A 22,544-nucleotide genomic window follows, 5' to 3' on the forward strand; every position below is an offset into this window, starting at 1 on the left:
GTCCATCTGTTTCGATCGCCTTGTCTATTTATAATAATAATAAGTTTTATTTATGTAGCGCCTTTTATACTCGTAAAACAAGGGTCAAATACTCAGTTCAAAATATTAGTTGGAGCTGCTTTGGGCATGTCAAAGTACCTAAACTAATAGAGCCGTATATCAAACTGGCTCATTCGCCTTGTGATCGTCTTCTCCGATACACCATACAGATCTGCAATCTGTCGTACGCATTAGAAGGTGTTCTATTGACTCAGCTGGAATGTCAAAGGATGGACATCCAGAGCAGGGAACTGCGTCACCTGAACTGCAGTGCAGTCGAGTCCCTTCCACCTGTTCTTCGATAATTTCAAAAATAGTTTCATCTATATCGGAGTCTAAAAGGGCCGCCAACATTGTAATTTCTTCCGATAAATCTTCAATTCTCTCTCTGAAATACGTAATATCTTCGGCAGAATCCATTTCATCGGCAGTAGTAAGCATTTTTCTAATGAATTCTTGTGCTATCGATTCACCAATCAGTAACTAGAGGGCGTGTTAGAGCCCACCCTCCCAACTTTGACGAGTGAAAGTGACAGTTTTATTTCAAGTCGTATCTCAGGACGGTTTGCAGGAATGTTACGGACAAAATGAAATAAATAAATAAGCAACGAAAAACATATTTCGTGACACATTTATTTATTTATGCTCACATTTCACAGTAATTTTATTTATTTACGCATTTATTTATTTATTTAATTTTGTCCGAAATATTCCTCCATAAACGAGCAGCAGAATTCTGAACATATTGTAATCTATTGATATATTTAGTCGGGAGGCCATAAAACAAAGCATTGCGATAGTCCAGACGAGTTGTGATGATGAAAGTGTGAATGAGTGTCTCAGTTTCCTTCACACTAAGGAAAGAATCCAGATGAGCGACGTTGTGAAGATGAAGAAAGGCCGTCTGTACTATTGAGCTAATGTGTGTCTGAAAAGTAAGAAGCTGATCAAGGATGACATCCAAATTACGGGCTGATGCTGAGGGTTCAACCAGGATACCATCAACGTCAATAATTTTTAGCCCATTAATAAGATTTCTGTTTTATCAGGATTGAGATGTAGAAAATGATCTGTCATCCAATGATTGATTTCCCAAATGCAGTCAGTCAGCGCGACAGGTGAAGATGTTGCAGTTGCATCCACGCTTACATGAAGTTGTGTGTCATCGGCATAGCAGTGGAAGCTCAGACCATACGAATGAATAATCTCACCTAATGGGAGCATAGAGGTGTTGATGAGGATTGGATCGAGAACTGACCCTTGAGGGATACCTCGTGTGAATCAAGTAGTCGCAGATTTGTATTCCCTAATGAAGACGTAATACTGGCGATCACTGAGGTGTGATGTGAACCAAGAAAGAGCGGCACCCGAGATACACCAAAAGCTGAAAGTTGAGACAGTAAAATGTTACGGTTAACTGTATCAAAAGTCAAGAAGAACTAGAATAGCAGCCATCCCAGAATCTGCGGTTATATGTAAGTTATAAATAGCCTCAGTTCACCAGATATGCCTTACATCCCTCTTTCTTTGTGCTTCTTGCTGCCATTCTTCGCACCTCCGGCCCTGTTGTGGTACGCCACACAGTTTACTACCTTTCACTGGCCATAATCCTGCCCTCTGGTTGACACTGGGCGACATTACGGCTGAGCAAGAGCAAGGGCACAGGCACCAGATGTACGGACAGACATCTTATTGCTTGTATCAAAATCTTGAAATTGAATTTTTGGACAATTCCAATACTGTCCCTATACAGGCCGTCCCCGAGTTACGTACGAGATAGGGACTGTAGGTTTGTTCTTAAGTTGAATTTGTATGTAAGTCGGAACAGGGCCATTATTTGAAGAAATGCTATTGTTCACCGACTATAACCAAGTGATGTGCTAACGAATGATGGAGTTTCACGTCTCTCTGACCTTTTTATTATTTCTACTTTATTTTCCATGGTGATGGCTTTTCTCTTCTTTCCTGTATCACCTGCACTTGCATCAGATTTGCGTTTCGAGACATTGTTGAAGGGTGAAGACAAAAGGTCAAGATGAGCTCTTCTGCACAGCACTGTCCACGCGATCACAGCAGGAAGGCACCCGTCGTCAACACGTCTGATGTACTGACGAGAGACAACTTCCTACTATGTGCATAACAGTAGAAGGCGGCCTACTATTGAGAATGAATGGGGGCGGCGAGGGCACTTCACCACCCGCCCACCTCACAGTATGCTGCCCGCACCATCCGCCCACCGAGAACGAACACGTGAAACGCCCCCCTCCGCTCCATCAGGCCTCCGTCCCGCACACGAGTGATAGCTGTGGCCCCGGTGACTATGGACCACGGGTCACCGCTTGCCACCGGGAGCCGCCCGAGGGACACTACACTGCACGGTCAGCGAAATTGCCCCCCTCCAGCCTCCGTCCAGCCACCGCTTGCAGTGTCCCCAGACCGAAGATGACAGAGCGGCAGTTACTGAGGCGCATGCGTTGCAGCTGCGGCCTGTTCGTAAGTCGTAGGTCGGATGTCCATAACCTGGGGACTGCCTGTACTCTGTAAAAATAGTTTGATCAAACCAGTATGCGTTAAATTAGAAATGTTAACAAATGACATTACAATTTACATTTAGTCCGAGACTGATCAGGTACGTTTTTACCGACTGCAGTAGCACACAGACTGCTTCCGACTTCACAGATTCGCTCAGAAGAGATCAACTAGGGCCTGCTGGGAAAAGTGGGCCCTTCTGCCAATGAGGGGAAAGGGTCCGAGCCTGAGCCACTGTAGCCGGCCCTTTGCGCACATCCCTGAGAGAGGTAAGTGTGCCTTAAACTCTTTCGACATCTTCATCCACACTTGCCGAGGCGACAGAGAAAGAGAAGTTAAGGCAGGTTGCTTTTGATAAAGCTGATGATTTGTACACAATAAAGAGGAAGCTGGAAGATTAATAATGAAGAAGATTTCAGCTAAACGTACCTTGGGCGGTAGAGGTGGCGGCACTTTGGGTCTCATTGTTGAGCTGGAAGAGCTGATAAAGATAAGACACGTCTCGTTAGAACGGAGCAGCAATGATTGGTCGTCTGTGAGTACCACAAGCAAACCACCACCCAGCAGGCTTTATAAAGGCAGGAAGGGTTGGCTGGCACGAGCCAATTTATTGAAACCCCTTTGCCATCACTAGGATGATGCATTCTCTTATCTCAACTATTGCAAAAAGAAAATGCCAAATACATATTTTATAGAATAGATTTTTTTAACAAAATAAGTTAAAGCACTAAAACACAGTGGCATCTGACAGTCATTGGCAGTGACAGTCATTAGCTACCCAGCATCAACAGAAGGGACAGAAATTAATTGAGACACAAACCACAAAGACAGCAGCCAAAAAGAAAAATAAAAGACAAAGAGACAAAGGAGTGCCAGTGACCCACAAAGGAGCTCACTTGGCCTCGTTGCAGTAAACGTGGAAAGCCAGCAATGGCCCGTGCATATCATGCGGAACGTGAACGTGTATAAAAACTGAAGGCGACCTTTCTGGAATTGGGCAAATAAAAGATTTCAGCTAACTAGAACATGAAAAGACTTACTGTTGAGTTTCATCACCATCACCATCATCATCCTCTAAATGTGCCACATGTCCCCTGAGGAGATGAACAAGGTACCATGGCTCAGTGGATTTGTCTGGAGTTACTTCAGCTAATCTAAAAGAATTCTGGCATGCACTGCCTTCAGGGTGTCTTCTGCTACGAAAACTCAGCTTTTCAAACAGCATTTTATTTGGCAAAAAATAGCTACCGTCCACGCAAATTAGTCCCTGATTATATCAATCTGACAGGCACTAAAGCAAAAGGACATTGTTAGGCTGCGGCTGCAAACACACAGAAGCAACAATGGAAACACATTCGGGCCTGTGGAGGTGACGCAGAACAAACGCCGCTTTACCTCTGATGAAGCTCTTCTTCCACGGATTTTAGCAGGCTCCTTGAAATTGAAAAAAGAAAAGAGTTACATGAACAGCCGCACACGTAGGGCAAAAAATAACTTGCATCACTCAATACTTTAAAGCTCATGTGGGATAAAACGTAACTAACAAAGCAGAAAAGAAAACCAGAGATGTGCTTCAATATGTGCAGCCAGGTCAGGGTCTTCACGTGACGTCCTCAAGGCCACCTGACCCAATGAAACAGAACAGGACGGCATTAAAGCACAGAGAACCAAAACCGAACCTAACAGAGCAGAGCAGAGCAGAACATCACAGAGCCGGCCTGAACCCAACAGAACAGAACGCCACTGTCGGGCCGACTTCATCCACTTGTGAACGGACACCCGCACACAGCTACGGCTCAATGGAGCTGCCAGCCCAAAAAGACGAGAACAGAACTGAAAAGACGACAGGAGAGGGTGGGCAGAACAGGACATAAAAAGAATAAAACAGGACAGAAGAACACAAAACCAAAAAGAAGAAAAGGGAAAAGGAAATGACAGAACAAAACGGAACGGAACTGAGCCTAACAGGACAGAGCAGGATGTCGTTCTCTAGCCCACTTAATCCAATTGTGAATAATCCCAACAGAACAGGACAGAACAGAATTGAAATTAGCAAAACAGGACAAAAACGATAAAACAGAACAGAACAATACAAAGCCAAAATGAAAATGATGAATGAAAAGGGAAAAGGAAAGGACAGGACATAATGTTACAGACCTGAACCTAACAGAACTGAGCCTAACAGGACAGAGCAGGATGTCGTTCTCTAGCCCACCTTACCTAATTGTGAATAATCCCAACAGATGAGAACTGAACTGAACCCAACATAACCAAACTGAAAAGAACAGAACAGAATTGAACTTAGCAGAACAGGACATAAAAAGAATTAAACAGGACAGAACAACACAAAACCAAAAAGAAGAAAAGGGAAAAGGAAAGAACAGAAGATAATGTAACAGAACTGAGCCTAAGAGAACACAACAGGACCGAACAGAACGCCATTGTCCGGCACACCCAGACCAGTTGTGAACAGGCGCCGGCACACTGATACGGCTCAACAGAGGCTGCCACCTCAAGGGAACAGAACCAAACAAAACTGAAAAGAACTCCGCAAAACACGACAGGAGTGGACAGAGTAGAACAGAACACCACAAAACCAAAAAGAAGAAAAAGGAAGAAGAGAACAGAATGTAATAGAACTGAATGTAACAGAAGAGGACAGGACAGGACAGGATGTCATTCTCTCGCCCACTGAATCCAGTTGTGAATAATTCCAAGCAAACAGGACAGAACTGAACCCAACATAACAAAACTGAAAAGAACAGAACAGACCACCTTAGCAGAACAGGGCATAAAAAGAATAAAACAGGACACAACACCACAAAACCAAAAAGAAGAAAAGGGAAAAGGACAGAACAGAACATGAGAGTAGAAGAGACCAGAATCTAATTTAACAGGACTGAGCCCAACAGAACACCACAGAATGTCATTCTCAAGCCAACTTAATCTAACTGTGGACAGGTGGCTGCACACTGCCACTGCTAAATGTAGCGGCCACCCCAAAAGGACAAAACAGAACCAAACACAACTGAACATAACAAAACAGAACACACACAATAAAACTGGACAGAAAGCCACAAAACCAAAAAGAGAAAAGGACAGAACAGAACACAAGAGTAGAGCAGAAAATAACCTAACAGAACAGAACACATCCCTCCAGTATCAAACCCACAATATCCTAACTACAGGGTCACGGGGGTCTGCTGGAGCCAATCCCAGCCAACACAGGGCGCAAGGCAGGAAACAAACCCCGGGCAGGGCGCCAGCCCACCGCAGGGCACACACACACACACACACCAAGCACACACTCGGGACAATTTAACCAACATGTCTTTGGACTGTGGCAGGAAACCTACGCAGACACGGGGAGAACATGCAAACCCGGGTCTCCTAACTACGAGGCAGCAGTGCTACTCACTGCGCCACCGTGCCGCCCAGAACAGAACAAAATTAAATGGAAAAGAACAAGTCCAAACCTGACATAACAGACAAAAGCCTCACTAAACTGAAGATAACAAAATGGAAGAGGACGGAACAGAATTAATCTGAAACTAACAGAACAGAATCAGAACAGAACTGCGTAACAGAAGAGAACTGAACCAAACAAACAGAACCAAGCTGAACATACAAGGACAGAGCAGAACGCCACTCTCGTGCCCACTTGATTCAACTGTGAATAGGGAGCTGCCACCCCAAGTAGCAGAAGAGAGCCCTAAGAGAACAGGACAAAAAGAACAGAATTGAGAGAGACAGAGAGAGTGGTGCTGAGGTGTCACAGAATACAGAATAAAACAAAACCACAAATAAGAAAAGAGAAAAGGACAGAACAGAACAAAGTTAAGCTGATGAGAACAAAAGCACACCTGACATAGCAGACCTGAACCTAACTGAACTGACCAGGACATAACAGAATGGGACGTGACACACAGAGCTGAACCTCACATAACAGAGGAGAACGGAATTGAACAGAACAAAGCAGAAGACGCCTAAACAGGACAGGAGCTGAGCAGAGAAGAACCAAACAGAGAAGAGAACGGCCACTTTCAGGTCCACTTCATTCAGTTCAGGGACACTCTGGCAGCATTGGAAGCACCACAGAAACGTCCTGAGCAGGGCCCACTCACACACCCACACCCACGTGTAACCAGGGCTGCCAGCCAAAACTGGACCACCGCACATCATAAAACCTTCAAAGCCGCAGAACCCATTTGGGGGTGATAGGGGGGCTGGAGCCTGTCCCAGCAGCACTGAATCTCCAAACTCAAGCACGTTTCACTTTACTGAACCCCCTTGAGGAGACTCGTTGCCAATGTAATTACTAAGTGAGTCGATCCAGCAGCACACGTGAAGACGCCCACACCTGCTGACTACGATACGCAGAGGTTTCACTTACTTATTTTGTCCGAAGAAACAACTACTCTGAGGTCCTTGTGCGTATTCTAGTTGAATATCCTGAAAGAACAAAAAGAGAAAATATCCAGACTCATTTCAGTCCAGCATCTCGTACGCATGTTTAACAATTAAACACAGACACGGCTACACACATAGGCCAGCACAGGACAACAAGGACAGTGCCAGGGCAGGAACAGAGATGCACAACACGAGCGAGCGAGCGAGCAGGACGGTGTTTACAGGGAATTCTACTGAATGTCATCAAATGTGTCCAAATGTACGGCAAGAAAATAAAACAGCACAGCGGGCCAGAAATAGAGGGATCACAGGATCAGCCTTCTTCGTCCAGTCACTGTCAGGCAATGAAGTAACACGTATTCACAATTTGTAATTTGACACAAATACTGGCAGGCTATGAGTCTCAAGTCTTTGCGTTTAATTTTTAGAGAATTCTCGTCTTTTGTTCCCATCAGGCACCTGTACTGCCACCTATCCGTGTGCCATTTGTTTGTAAGTTTGCAGATTTGTCAACTTCTGTTTTTAAATATGAACTGTGAACCTCTTCTTTAATCAAAACCAGTCACTCATTTTCAAAGAAAGGTAAAAATCCATAAGATTTTTGAGAAACTGATATGCTGAACAGAAAAAAACCAAACAAATACAAATTCACAATTCAAAAATAAGCCAATGATAAACTCTATTAGGCAAATAAAGAAAGTGTGGTCCCGACAACCAACTATCGAGTCAGCGAGCGGCGCTAAATAAAACAGAAAGTCGCAGCGGCTCTTCGGTGAGTACGATCAGGAGGAGAGACGCAGTCAAGAACGACTAAAGAGTGCAACACAAAAATCAATCCCACTTTTACCAAACTCGGAAAATAAAATCGAAAATTTTAGTTGAAAGGAAGTTTAAAAGGTTGATAGCCACAGAGTGGATTGTGGTCCCAAACGCGGTTTTCCTCTCAACAGCATTTCAGAATTTTCGACATTGACTCTTGTCACAGTTTTTCTTGAATACGCACACATCTGCTTGTCGCTCACTAACTCGGCTGCCAGCTGTCAATTCAGAGAGCAGGTGGACTGGGTCTGTGCGGGGGTCCGGCTCACCCACCCTGAATACTCCTGACTGGCACAGCAGTGCAATTACCTGCTTGGCTACAACGCACCTGTGCAGCGGGCGATCAATTCAAAGTAACAATTGTGACACCCCGATTGTGTAATTGATTGGAATAAAACCTGCAGCCATGGGGGTCCCCAAAGGGCTCAAATGGAAAACCACTGTATTGGGCTACAATTGATGGCCAAAAGTGAAACTTAATGAGAAATGTGCAGATAACATTAGAGATTTTTTTTAAAACGTAAGGAGATTAGATCAGCAAAAGCAAGAAAGACATGAAACGCAATATGAGGAAAGAGAAAGATGAGAACTGACGTTGATAGGAGACACAGATAACAAGGCAAAGGCCACAGATAAAGTGGCCAGGATTTCAAAATCCGCATTTCTACATCCGAAAAACTGTGCCCACAAACTACTTTGAGTAGCTGGCACTTCAGGAGGCCGCCAGGAAACAAAGATGTAGGATAAGTAGCAAAGCCAGCAGCCTATCAAGTGGCTATGGAGTATAAGGAGGTAGGACTGAATACGCCTGCCGATGTACAAAACCCTTTGGCGCGCTTTTCATTTTATTTATGCTGCAAAATGGCTGAAAATGCAGCAAACGACCAGGAAGATCACCAAGCATACACCTAGCGATACACCTTAAGCAAGGCCCTTAACCTTTAATTGCTCCAGGGGGGCTGTGCAATGGCTGACCCTGCGCTTTGACCCCAAGGGGTATGCGAAAACTAATAAATTCCTAATACAAGAAATTGTATAAGGCGAAATAAAGAACAAAAATAAAAAAATCATTAAAACAGCGAGCGGTTCGTAAGGCTCATAAGCGTGAATGTTAGTTTTCTCTGTTCAAGGTTTTCTCAGTGTTATTCGATGTTTTTACATTTAGTTTACTGTTATGCTGTGCATTCTATGGTGTAATTAATTATTTTTGTGCTTAAAAATCTATAAAAACTCTATATTTACATACAGTTCGTACAGTCCGGAACGGATTAATTGTATTTACATACAATCCTGTGGGGGAAATTACTTTGGGTCACAACCAAATTGGGTTGAGTTTTGGAACGAATTACAGTCGTGACCCGAGGTTCCACCGTACCAAGATTGTGAAAAAATAACTTTGACATGACGAATACCAAACTCATCCTTCAAACGAAGTACATAAAACTCTGGTCTTTTTATGTGGCTCATCCGCCACTGCACAGGAGTCAAATGCAAAATGAACGTCTCGAGGATCTCCTCTCAAGTGCTTGTCATCGTGTAGACCCTCTCATCACGACTGGACTGGTGGGCTGTCACCTTAAAATAAGCTCAATCACTAAACAAACCAAACACATGAAAAACAGAAAGGAGCCGACAAACCCTTTCCAGATGAAGTGACTGGAGGTGTTCATGTATCGCACGTGCTTAACCGTCCGCCGGTAGATAAAAGATGAGCATTCTTGTGATTCCTCAGTAGCTTAGCATACAAAACAAGTAGAGCGGCTCTCCTTTCAGTTTTTGAGTTTGCTCTTTTACATTTTCCATTATCTCGGTGTTTGGTATTATTTTGTCGATTCTGTTATGATCTCTGCATGTCTGACGGCGCTCCTACCATCTCCTGACTTCTTTATTTCTCACAATCATTTTTGAGTTACCGATGGAAACTCGGAACTGTCAGATCCTGGGGAAAGACCTGCTCACCACTGAGAGAACACTTCAGCTGGGGAGGAAGACTGTCCATCAAGAGGAGCAACAATGGGAGTGGCTTAACATCAGGAAAAAGAATACCGTAGATACTCACGTTTAAGTTCTCCCGGGGAGAAGTCGGGGCTTGATTTTATTGTATAATTTCCGGTATTTTATAATGTCGGTCGTATAATATATAGGGGTCCTTTCATTGGATTGGCTGGTCCAGCACTGTTTTAGCCGTGGAATGGCCAAATGGGGGAGGCAGCTTGATGGATGAGGTCTCCAGGACTCTAAAAATATCCAAATCTTATTATATGATATCATCTACTGTTAAATTCTACTTCGTACTTCTAAAAATGTTTATACTGTATCGAGGATTTGTTCTGTTCTGTGCATTGTGTTGTATTGATCTTCTTCTTTTTGACACCCACTGCACGCCCAGCCTACCTGGAATGAGGTCTCTCTTTGAATCGCCTTTCCCGAGGTTTCTTCCATTTTTCCTTACAAGGGTTTTTTTTGGGAGTTTTTCCTTGTCTTCTTAGAGAGTCAAGGCTGGGGGGCTGTCAAGAGGCAGGGCCTGTTAAAGCCCATTGCGGCACTTCCTGTGTGATTTTGGGATACACAACAAATAAATTGTATTGTATTGTATAAGTCGAATGCGGAAAACTCACACTATTGGTCCAAGAGATTACGATATGCTAACGGCCACCTCAGAGAGTAACCATGGAGCACACAACCTTTTTATTTCTACATATTGTGCCTACGTGACCACACAGTAATACCTGAACTATTCTGAAGCGACGTTTGCACCGTTTTGTGTTTCTGTATCTCACACCCTCATTCACCTTTATCATAAAGCGCATCCCGTATCTACGATGGAGCTTTCGATCAGAAGAAAATATGAAGCTGGTTTTAAATTAAAAGTCGTTGAAGTGGTGAAAGAAATTGGTAACTGCGCTGCTGTAACAAAATTTGGTGCGTCTGAGAAACTGATGTGAATTTGGAGGAGGCAAAAAGATGTAAAAAAAGAAAAAATTAAGTGTTGTATCTTTGAACGGGCGAACAAGTCAGGGTCTGATTTTATGATCAATTTTTCAAGACCTGACTTATATGTGAGTATCTATACTAATAAAAGGCAAAGCCCTCACTCACTCACTCACTGACTCATCACTAATTCTCCAACTTCCCGTGTGGGTGGAAGGCTGAAATTTGGCAGGTTCATTCCTTACAGCTTCCTTACAAAAGTTGGGCAGGTTTTATATCGAAATTCTACGCGTAATGGTCATAACTGGAAGCAGTTTTTCTCCATTTACTGTAATGGAGATGAGCTTCAACGCCGTGGGGGTGGAGTTTCGTGTGACATCATCACGCCTCCCACGTAATCACGCAGTACATAGAAAACCAGGAAGACCTCAAAAAAGCACTGAAGAAAACATGCATTATATAATTGAGAAGGCAGCGAAACAATAAGAAGCGAGAAAGTGACATATACAACCATATTCATGAGTTCTGCTACTGAAACAAAGCACGATGTAAACCTACACTTTAAATTAAGTTCATAGACAGGCTACGCTGGCGCTTGTAATTTAGTGCCTGCCCATATAAGGCCGTCCGTCAGCGCAATCCAATAGCAAACTGCCACGGGTAAATATTCACGGGCGAAGGACTGTGCTTATGGAGAGGAAGATGAGATGGTCAGGGTGGTGTTTGACACAAACTCAGCGAAACTGCGAGAGAAAGTTTTAAGTGCCAGGACTAAGGTAACATTAAATACAGCCATGGACATAGCACGAGATGGCACCAGCACAGCTGGGAACCTTCGATGCATGTACACCGAGTGGCTCACGGAACTGACGAGTGCACAGATAAAAGCAACAGTTCCAAAGAGCTGAACAAAACCAATTACACAATTGAAAAGGCAGCAAAAATATGAAGCGCCTGATAAGCATATTCATAAATCCAGCTACTGCGGAAACAAAGCACACGGTGGAAAAAGTCAATGTCCCGCTAAAGGAAGACAGTGTAAAAAAACCGTGCATGCAGTGTCTCAGATAAAGAAGAAGACGAGCTGTTTATTGATGCAGTAAGAAACGAATCGATGAATGAAACCTGTCATCTTTACAACGATTGACAAACACGGAATGTAACTTGAACACAACACATCCTACAAATACGAACCTGATTGAAAGAAATAATGATAATCAAATCCTTGATGACAGCAACACTCAGTAACACTCACAAAACAAATACTGTATATTGACAGTCATGTTACGTTATTTTTAAAATGTTCCCTTTTCTTTCTCTTACCTTTTTAACACACTACTTCTCCGCTGCGATACGCGGGTATATATATATATATATATATATATATATCCCGATCTACATACTCGAATAATGGATACTTTATTCGCCATCAATGATTGTTTTGGTAAAGCCATACTCAGTGTATTCATTAGATGAACGGTAAAAAAGTAAGAGCGAGGGGAGGATGACTTATTGAGGCATGCAGGCTGTAGTGCGTCAACTCTATCTGAATTGCGATCACATTTGAAAAATATATCTTTTCAAGTTCTATTTAGTCCATATGTGTCAAACTCAAGGGCATGGGCCACATCCGCCCGGCGTAATTATATCCGCCCGAGATCATTTTATATACTGTATTATTGTTATTAAAGCCCGGGTATATGAAGCGCTGGTAACACAATAAACTACAGATCCCATAATGCAGCGCTTCAGCTGCCTTGCCGAACAGTTACCGCGTTAATCAAGTCTACCTTATGATGCTGCAAGTTATTGCGAAGCTAGAGTTATTGCGCACTGAGTTTGCACGGCGCTTTGGTGACTTTGAAGAACAAAAAAAGTCCGTCTACATGCGGCTCAAACTTGTGCATGTTTGGTAGCACATATCTGTGTGAGAAGCTCTTCTCAGTGATAAAGACTAACAAAACAGCACACAGGAGTCGCCTCACTGATGAGCACCTGCAATCCATCCTGAGAATCTCCACAACACAGAACCTCACACCAAACAGAAACGAACCTGTGGCCAAAAAAAGATGCCAGGCGTCCAGCTCTAAAATGACATATGAGCAAAGACAACTGAATGATTTGATTTGTTATTGCACGTAAGAGCGGAGTCAACCGCTTTAACAAACAGCGTATTGCACTGATACGAAATAGCTGTGTGTGTATATATGTAGATATGTATGTATATGTATATATGTTTATATATGTGTGTGTATCCATCTATCCATCCATTTTCTAGCCCGCTGAATCCGAATAGGGTCACGGGGGTCTGCTGGAGCCAATCCCAGCCAACACAGGGCACAAGGCAGGAACCAATCCTGGGCAGGGTGCCAACCCACCGCAGGACACACACACACAAACACACCCACACACCAAGCACACACTAGGGCCAATGTAGAATCGCCAATCCACCTAACCTGCATGTCTTTGGATTGTGGGAGGAAACCGGAGCGCCCGGAGGAAACCCACGCAGACACGGGAGAACATTCAAATTCCACGCAGGGATGACCTGGGAAGCGAACCCGGATCTCCTAACTGCGAGGCAGCAGCACTACCACTGCGCCACCGTGCCGCCCTGTGTGTGTATATATGTGTATATGTATAGATATGTATACTGTATATATATATGTTTATGTGTGTGTGTGTATATATATATATATATATATATATATGACAACAACACTCATCACTCACAACAGTGACAAAACAATTACATTGACAATCAGGTTACGTTATTTTCAAAATGTTTCCTTTTCTTTTCATTGCTTCTTTAACACACTACTTCTCCGCTGCGAAGCGCGGGTATTTTGCTAGTATATGATATCCATTAATGGCCGAGTCAGAGTTCTGACCACAACTCAATGGATGATCGGTGATGAGACCTCAAAATCGATGTCCATCGCCACTCCCCAACTGCGGCATCACAGGAGGAAACAAGTGAAAAAATCTAATTAAAGGGGTCTGGAGATAAAGTGAGGTCAAAAAATACGAGGGACGTTCAAAAAGTTTCCGCACTTTTATATTTTCATTGGAAACGGTGAAGGCAAAAACATTTTTTGCTGATGGCATTAAAAAGTTGGTACGCTGTTGGCAAAATTGCATCGCAAAGGAAGGTGACTATGTAGAAAAGTGATGTCATTTGTTTTTGAAATTCTTAATAAACAGAGTTAAAAAAAAGTGTGAAAAACTTTTTTGAACGCACCTCGTATGTTCAGGGCCGACTGCAGAAAGGCAAACCGATTTTCACAAGCCAGTAACGTTAAAAGGAAATCAACAACCGGAACCTAGAAAAGAAGTCCGAGAAGCGTGAAGAGGATTTACGTCAAGAGTCGCACAGCAAACGTTATATCGACCCAAACTCGTATAAGCAAGAAATGCCCGTGACGAGCTTTTACCGGATTGAGACGATGATGTCACGTGTCGCAGGGACTCCTAGGCAAATTATCGAGGCAATGGCCGACGTGAATACCATAAAATGGTGGAATCCAAAATGGTGTTGTGAGAAAATAAGAAAATAATGAAACATCTCTCAGGAATAGCGACAGAGAAAAAGAAATAGCAAAATCCAATTCCTTGAGTTCAAAAAATGTAAAATATGAATACAATACACTAATCATAAGAGCAACTAACTTGGCACAACTTGAGAAACTCTGCAAGGAGAAATGGGCACCATGTTGTGCAAAATTAACAGCAGCGTATCCATAAAGACGACTTGCTGCAATCGCTGGGAGTGAACGTTCGACCAAGAGGGGGCTTGATGTGAAGGGGCTTGATAAAAACTGATAAACTGTTGAGATTTCACTTCTTGGAATTTATTTCGTTAATAATTTACACTTTTTTTTTTTTTGGACGGGCAGCAGTATGGAAAAGAGTGTGCTTTCATAAAAATTCCCAGTCAAATCGCTCCAAAGCCCAGTGATGTGGCAGAAGGGCCCGAGACACTTTCAAGGCACCGCGTGTTTCTGCATTGCCACTGTAAACAGAGCTCACGGCTCAGGGGTTTAGCAAAGCCACTACAGACAAGGCTCACGTGCGCTAGGATGGCAGAAAACAACACAGTGTGATGTTATGAGGGTGACACATCAAATGAAGCATTAAAGGTTACGTTCGGTAGTCCTCGAGTCCAACTCATTTCTTCCCAATCCTGGTATGTATTCATTTGCCACATGAAACAGCAAACTAAAGTGAAGCATAGTTTATACATTTTAAAAACTAACTGGCCCACTTTTGTGATTATATAATAGAGCTAATAGGCACTGGGGTGCCAACATAAAAAAATGCCTTAAAACTAAAATACCAGAGTATGTCTGGTTTGATTATTGAGGCCCTTCTTGACATTGGACGCATATTGCAAAGCGCCGTATCCGTGTCACTTTAAGAAGGATAAAAACGCAAAACATGCCAGTGAGATCCCACCATTTTAAAAGACGACTGGCTGGGCACTTAACCTCGCTGCTCATCTTTTTCTGTGGCAGCCAATCAGGTTCAAAGGTGTTAACTCACCTTGGAAAATCTTCGCCAAGCACCATTGTGCTTAGGTGGTCCAACGAGAGAAAGATCAAGTGTGTGCCTAGCATGCAATCAAAGTGACAAGAACTGAACAGACGTTACCATATAGGCATACACTTCACTTTAATCAGGTTTAGTAAGTTTAGTCCACTTGTGTCAGCACAGGCAGCGTGCAAGAGCAGTGCACCGCAGCACTACGACCTGCATGGAGTTTGCACATTCGCCCCCATGGATTTACAGATCGGCTGGAATCAGTGAGTTTACTCCCTCAAACATCCTCAGCAAGTGTGACTCAACATGTCTTAAAAACTTTGAGAAGTGCTTTGTGGTGCCTCAGTCTGCTCTCACACACACACTCTGCCAATTTCATTCCCTTTGTATTTTTTTTTATCGTGTTTGTGTATACAAGACACTCCAACGAAAGTGAGATGTGTAGATGGCTTGGCTCTTTCAAAAAATCTAAGGCACTTATTAAACATGCAATGCAGTGAAATCAGTTCAGTTCAAATGGATTGTTATGTAGACAGACAGATATGAAAGGCACTATATAACACATAGATAGATAGATAGATAGATAGATAGATAGATAGATAGATAGATAGATAGATAGATAGATAGATAGATAGATAGATAGATATGTGAAAGGCACTATATAATAGATAGATAGATAGATATAGACAGATGTGAAAGGCACTATATAGTAGATAGATAGATAGATAGATAGATAGATAGATCTGTCTATTTATTTGTCCCCCTGGGGAAATGTTTTTTTTTTTACAGAAGTTGTTTAAATAAATAAATACATAAATTATTATACACAACACTTTGGTCTGAACACAAACCAGAAAGTCTACGAAACAAGAAAATTAAAATGAAAGATCAGTCCTGCCTTGGCAGTCGCAGTCACAGTGAGATGCTATCCATGCATATTGCTGTTGGTATAATGGAGCCCTCGTTGGGTTCCTTCACACACTTCTGCTGACTGATTTGTTTGCTGGAAGTCCTTAGTGTTGGTGGGTCATGGAGAGGACATGCAGCTTTGTTCATAATGGCACTCAGTTCTGCCTTCATTCTCTCCTTCTCTACGACCTTCAGTGGGTCCAGAGTGTGCCCCATAACTGTGCCTACCCTCTTTAATCAGCTTGTTAATTCGGTGGTCCTCTCTTGAAGTGATGTTACCGGCCCAGCACTCCACAGTGGCCATCACAGAGGTGTAGAAGACGTGAAGGATGTCACTTCCCACAAAAAAAGTGCACAGTCTCCTAAGAAAGAAGAGTCTGCTCTGGCCTTCCTTTTCTAGCCCCCCTGTGTTCAGAGACCATTCCAGCCTGTCATTAATGTGGACCCCTAGGTACCAGTAGGAGTGGACCACCTCTACATTCACTCCTTGACTAATGATCTGACATGGAGGCTCAATGGTGCAGTGAAAATCAATAAGCAGTTCCTTGGTTTTGCTGATGTTCAGTTGCAGACAATTCTCAAAGTTCCACTTGAGTCCTCTGTCTGTCTCTTCCCCCTTATCAATTGACCCCATAAGTGCAGAATCGTCTGAGATTTTCTGCAAGTGACCTGAACTCTGTTATATTTATAGTCTATTTATATATTTATTGTTATGTGTATAAGTACAGTGCTGTTCACTGTGATCCCGTGACCCGGCGAGACTCTCACTCCATAGGCTGTGTATAATAACAGCGGTGAATGTAAAAGGTGAAAAGTAGGCAATGCTTATGAAGAACAATAATCTTCTGATCTGAGTGTTGTTACAAGCTGTGAGAGAACAGAAGTGCAGGAGTGAAAGTAGAAGATACAGATTGGCGAGGGGGTGGGGCTGGATGAGACATAGCTCCACCCACAACATCAGAAAAGCAAACAAGAAACGCATCCTTAAATGAGAAAACAGCACCGAGACGCTCTGGTCAGATTTCTTACTTCCAGTTTAGTTTGGTTGTCCCAAGTGTGCCTCAGAAACTCATACGCCCCGTTTTCTTACATCGAAAGCTTTGGTGTTTCAAAGCGAATGTGGTTGAGAATTTTTAAGGCTCTATTTTTCCACACTGGGACCCTGGACCCCATTATAAAATGTAAGAGCAGGCTAGTTTTTATTTAAAAATGATAAACTATGCTTCACTTTAAAATAATTGTGAAGAAACAACTCAGACTTGATCAATACCGAACTTCTCCTTTAACAGAAACTGTGCTCAGGTTTGTATTGAGAAGGTGGCTCTTACCAAACCAATAAAGGAAATAAAAACACAACACAATGACAATACAAATGGAAAGCAAGAAGGGTGAAAAGTACCAGGTTTGATCTTGCTGTGTAGTACAATTCTTCTGAACAGTCCAAAAAATCCTCACTGTCAGGCTGTTATGCAGACAGAGGTCACAGGAAATTCAGTTATTGACATCAAAGAAAGTTTAGGGACATAAAAAAATGGAAAAAGAATAAAGGAGGAAAGCTTGACGGAACAAAGCGTGCAGCACTTGGTGAATACCAGAATGGAGGTAAAGAGAATACGTTTAAAATTGTCCCCATAAGAAAGAAAAAATTTACACTGGAAATGTGTAATAAAACACCCAAAGCTCAAAGAAGTGGTCCGAACAAAATGTGTGGGACAGTTTAGGAAGGAAAAAAAAAGGCAAATTGAAATCTTAAATGTGGAATCAAGAAGTGCAAAGCTCACACAATCGTGACTTCCATGTGGTTCCTTAAACTGGCCTGAGCAATACGACCTGCATGGCCAATCTGGGCCTAGTGGGCAGGACCGCCAAAGCTTTGGGCTGTGACACATTTCTAAGGGTCGGTGCTCTGTGGCTTTACAAACAGCCCACGGTTGGATTTGATTTATTTTATTGGTCCCCGAGGGGAAATCATCTTTTCACATGACCTTTTGGGGGTCAAAGTGCAGAGTCAGTCCTGGTACAGCGCCGCCTGGAGCAATTTTTCAGGTTAAGAGTCAATGCTCAAAAGCCCAACGGGGTAGGATCCCTTCAGGCCGTAATGGATCTTGATCCAGAAACCTCCCAGATCCCCAAAACCAAAATTTGCAGCTATGATTTTGGTGACATCTTTTTACAGAATCAGGTCTTTGTAAGGATGATTTATGAAACGAGTTCTTAGGTCAAGCTATTATTTGATTGTAGCATCAATTACAATGATGAGCAATTATAAAAATGCAATGTCGTGTACTAAACCAGTGACTTTATCTCCAGCGTGAAGCATTCAAGAACAGAATACTTACGAGCTCATGGTGTGGTTCTGTCTCCTTTCTCATCGGTGGATCAAACTTTACTTGTCCAACTAAAGTGAAAACAAAAGTTCTGCATTATCTCTTTATGCAATGACTAAATAAAAAAGCAAGAAACCAACATAAACACAGAAGTGGAATTATTCATGAATACATCGATCTATCCATTATCCAACCCGCTATATCCTAACTACAATTAATATATATATATTCTGTATATGATATACTGTACACACACACACATATATATATATATATATAGAGACTGCTGTGTCTTTGTATAGCAGAGTGACAGATAAATAAGTGTGCCGTTCCTGTTTCAAGCAGAATAAAGTTGGTTTTCCTAAAGTACTGAGACCCAGCCTCGTGATTTGGGGTGCAAGACAGGGACTTATAGTGCAACCACACAATCTTTTATGATTCGCTTCTGTGTCACTTCACTGCAGCGCTATGAGCCTGTTTTAGTCCTGCCCTGGCAACGGACAAACAATCTTCTACATACTCCGCAATCGCGCTTTGGAAAAGTGTATTATCGCAAGAAAATGCTGAGAAAAATTCTCGTCAGTATAACTTGTAGGCAGGAGGAGATTAAAATTAACACAAAAGAAGCTACTGAAATGAGTGCAAACGCCTGGGCGCAAGTTAAAGAAAGCACAATAGTAACAAATACAGAATCTCATTACAACAAAATTTTCGTTATAATGAAATATTTTATAGGTCCCTGGGAGTTCGTTATAATGGAGTTTTAACTATATATATATTAACATACGCACACACACACACACACAAACGTATTATACAGGTATATATATATTGTCACGAACATGCGATTAGGGAGCAGCTGACCGGCTCAACAGAGTGCGATAATACACATAAAATGGGCTTGGAACAGAGTACTGTCACCTCTCTCTTTTATTTAGCAGAAAAACGGATGAATAAACAAACCTTTTCGAAGACCTGCAGACGATGTCACTTCCGTAAGTACGGCAACCGCCATCATCCTACTGTCCCGTTCTGATGACATCACTTCCAGCTCCACGTTACCACGTCATCTCTGGCACTTCCTGGATTTTCCCATTATGCACATTGTACATAATTTCCTGTATGTTCCTTATATAAATCCGGCTATTTCATTAATATGGTTGTCCTTGTTGTGATTCAATTTGATTTTGAATGTACCAGTCTGAGAAAAACTACTGGACCCTTCACTATACAGGGATGGCAAACCCCCAAAACTTTTTGAGCGTGTTGTCTCTTTCTTATATCTTCACGAGATATATATATATATATATATATATATTGTGAAAGATGCCCGGACACAGAGAGACACAACACCAGATGTCCACAACACACACGTTTTATTTTCTTTTCCTGCGCACACAGTGTACAAACCAGCACAATTAACTCAGTCCTTATCTTTTATCTCTTTCTTTTCTTCACTACTTCCACTCCTTTCCTGCAGGCTCTGTCCTCTTCCACCCAACTCTGGCTCTGGCTCCCTGAGTGGAGTGAGGCGGCCTCCTTTATACTGCACCTAGAAGTGCTCCAGGTGCTTCCTAATTAACATCCGGCAACACTTCCGGGTGTGGTGGAAGAGCTGTATGCCAAGGCTCCAGAGCTGTTGAGGCGCCCGCCACAGGGTTGAGCTTATCCGTGGCCCTGATGCTATTCATGGGTGCTGCCCTCTTGTGCCCCAGGGAAGATGTTGCCCCTCTCCCAGTCCTTCCCATCTCCAGGCGTCCTGGTGGGGAAAGGTCCCTGGTCATCTGCCACTATATATAAACACACACACAATGCCTGTCTCTCTCTCTCTCTCTCTGTATAAATAATGTTCTCCTGGACTGCACATTCCGATGTGGACAAATGCATTTGTTCTGTTCAGTGTATTGTATTGTATTGTATTGTATTGACCCCCTTCTTTTTGACACCCACTACACACCCAACCTACCTGGAAAGGGGTCTCTCTTTGAACTGCCTTTCCTGAGGTTTCTTCCATTTTTTCCTTACAAGGGATTTTTTGGGAGTTTTTCCTTGTCTTCTTAGAGAGTTGAGGCTGGGGGCTGTCAAGTGGCAGGGCCTGTTAAAGCCCATTGCGGCACTTCCTGTGTGATCTTGGGCTATACAACAAATAAATTGTATTGTATTGTATTGATGCCCCCCCCCCACCAAACAACAAGAACCCCCAATAATCTCTGAAATAACTTGAAACTGACAAGTCATTGGCACCCATCATTTGTGTTGAATTCTGTATTCAACACAAATCAGACTTTGCTTTAGAGTTTTAACGGAATATTTCAAGTAAGAACACAAACGAAAAAAGGGATGGAGCAAAAATGACCCTTAATCTGTGCATCCTGAATCAGCTGCAGGTACAGTAGTGACAAGGACACCAGCAAAATGTAAAACTAGAGAAGAATCAGTCAGGAAGGAGAAGCAGAGAGCAACCATCTGTGGCCACCATTCCCTTTTTGGAGGTGCCTTGTCTTGCTGTTGGCCCTCTAGGACACCTGTTTGTCACTTTAATTTGCACCAAAGCAGGTGACATTGATTCCCAATCACTTGTGCTTCCTAACTGGACAGATTGATACCCCTGAAGCTTCACTGACTTGGTGTTAGACTGGCATGACTTAAGCATTCCCTACGTTTTTTTGAACAGCATATATTTATAGATACATACACACAGATACGTACACATAGAAGGGGATTTCTATTTCAGCTTTAACATCTTATCTCTTGTGAATGTTGCAGTTAGTACTGCTGTGTAGCGACCTGTGCTTATCAGGACACTCGGTTACCATTGATGTAACTGCATACTGTAATGTGCAATTCATTAACCAGTTAAAAACAAATAAACGAATCCCCTGCCCATCGTATCTGGTTTTTCACTATCCATCCATCCATCGACTGCATGCTGACTAAGCAACAGAACATCAAGGCCCAAGAGTTCTACAGCTACTCACAGTTGATCTCCGAGCGCGTCTTCTCCTCCCTCACATTTCGACTCGTGGAGTGGATTCTGTGCGGCACAACAATCGGTGGCTGTGAATAAACACAGAAAACTGTTAAACGAAGGCGCCAGGAAGCACATAAAGGGAGGTCTTGAAAACATCCATGAATGTTACGTTTGGGGAAAAAACAGCCAGGATGATTAGCAGGTTACTGTACCCTGGGGTTTTAGGCTGGAATTACATGAATTGTATCCAAAACAAGGAGTTCAGCCAACCTCTAAAACAAGATGTTACATCGCATGACACACAGACAAAAGACAAAAACACGAGGAGGGAAAATGTGCACAGCGACAAGGACACACAGCTACTGGATCTCCGGCTGTTGCTGTGGAAAAAGGTGCAAGACTTGAAATGTTGTTGGCTTTAAGATTTATGCGTTTTGATGACGTTCCTGCGGCAATTGAAGAGCTTGTGAATAGTTTGAAACATGAAGCATGTTGTATCACAAAAGAAAATGGAAAATGTCATTTTAGGCTAGTGTGTTAACACTAGAATCCCTGAAGCCTACGAAAAAACTTGTAATCCCGGCCCACCTTAAATTCCTTCGCAGTCTCCATCAGCGTCTTTTGTTTTGCAAATCTGTCGATCAGCACAAGCAGCAAGCAGCCTGCTGTCCCATTCTCACCCCACCCCTTGACAGAGCTCAAAAAGTTCTCCCAGCTCAAGCCAAGGCTGCTTATCTGCGTGTGAGATGCCTGGAGTTGTAGAGGCTAAATAATACAGTGTATCGCTATTTTGAATACATGCATTTCTTGAGTGTTCCATGTCTACAAAGATCTGGGTAAGTGTAGGGTGAATGGAAATGTGAGGCAAGAAATGCTGAACATAAACCTAGAGCAGAAACTTTTTCCATGTTATACTAAAAATGACGTGAAGTGTATAATATGTGAAGACTTTAGACCAAATATCAAATAAACACGTGCGCTTTTATTCAAGAATATAACTAAAGTAAAAAGAAAAAAAAATGATTCAATTTACATGTTGTTGTCAATGAGTTACAAACGCAACCTCAAAT

At 42.6% G+C, this 22,544-nt stretch overlaps 1 protein-coding gene across 1 annotated transcript in view; it reads right to left on the minus strand.

Annotated features, from left to right (window-relative positions):
• map4k3b (mitogen-activated protein kinase kinase kinase kinase 3b) overlaps positions 1–22,544 on the minus strand; it is a 124,811-nt gene that overhangs the window by 17,207 nt on the left and 85,060 nt on the right. The window contains exons 14-20 of the mRNA XM_039738992.1: positions 21,482–21,560; positions 18,516–18,574; positions 17,576–17,638; positions 6,962–7,020; positions 3,964–4,002; positions 3,609–3,662; positions 2,998–3,049 (exon numbers count right to left, since the gene is read on the minus strand). Coding sequence (XP_039594926.1) covers positions 2,998–3,049; positions 3,609–3,662; positions 3,964–4,002; positions 6,962–7,020; positions 17,576–17,638; positions 18,516–18,574; positions 21,482–21,560 — 405 coding nt within the window. The remainder of the gene's footprint in view (positions 1–2,997; positions 3,050–3,608; positions 3,663–3,963; positions 4,003–6,961; positions 7,021–17,575; positions 17,639–18,515; positions 18,575–21,481; positions 21,561–22,544) is intronic.

Source organism: Polypterus senegalus, chromosome 16 (genome assembly GCF_016835505.1).
Source record: "Polypterus senegalus isolate Bchr_013 chromosome 16, ASM1683550v1, whole genome shotgun sequence".
NCBI lineage: Eukaryota > Metazoa > Chordata > Cladistia > Polypteriformes > Polypteridae > Polypterus > Polypterus senegalus.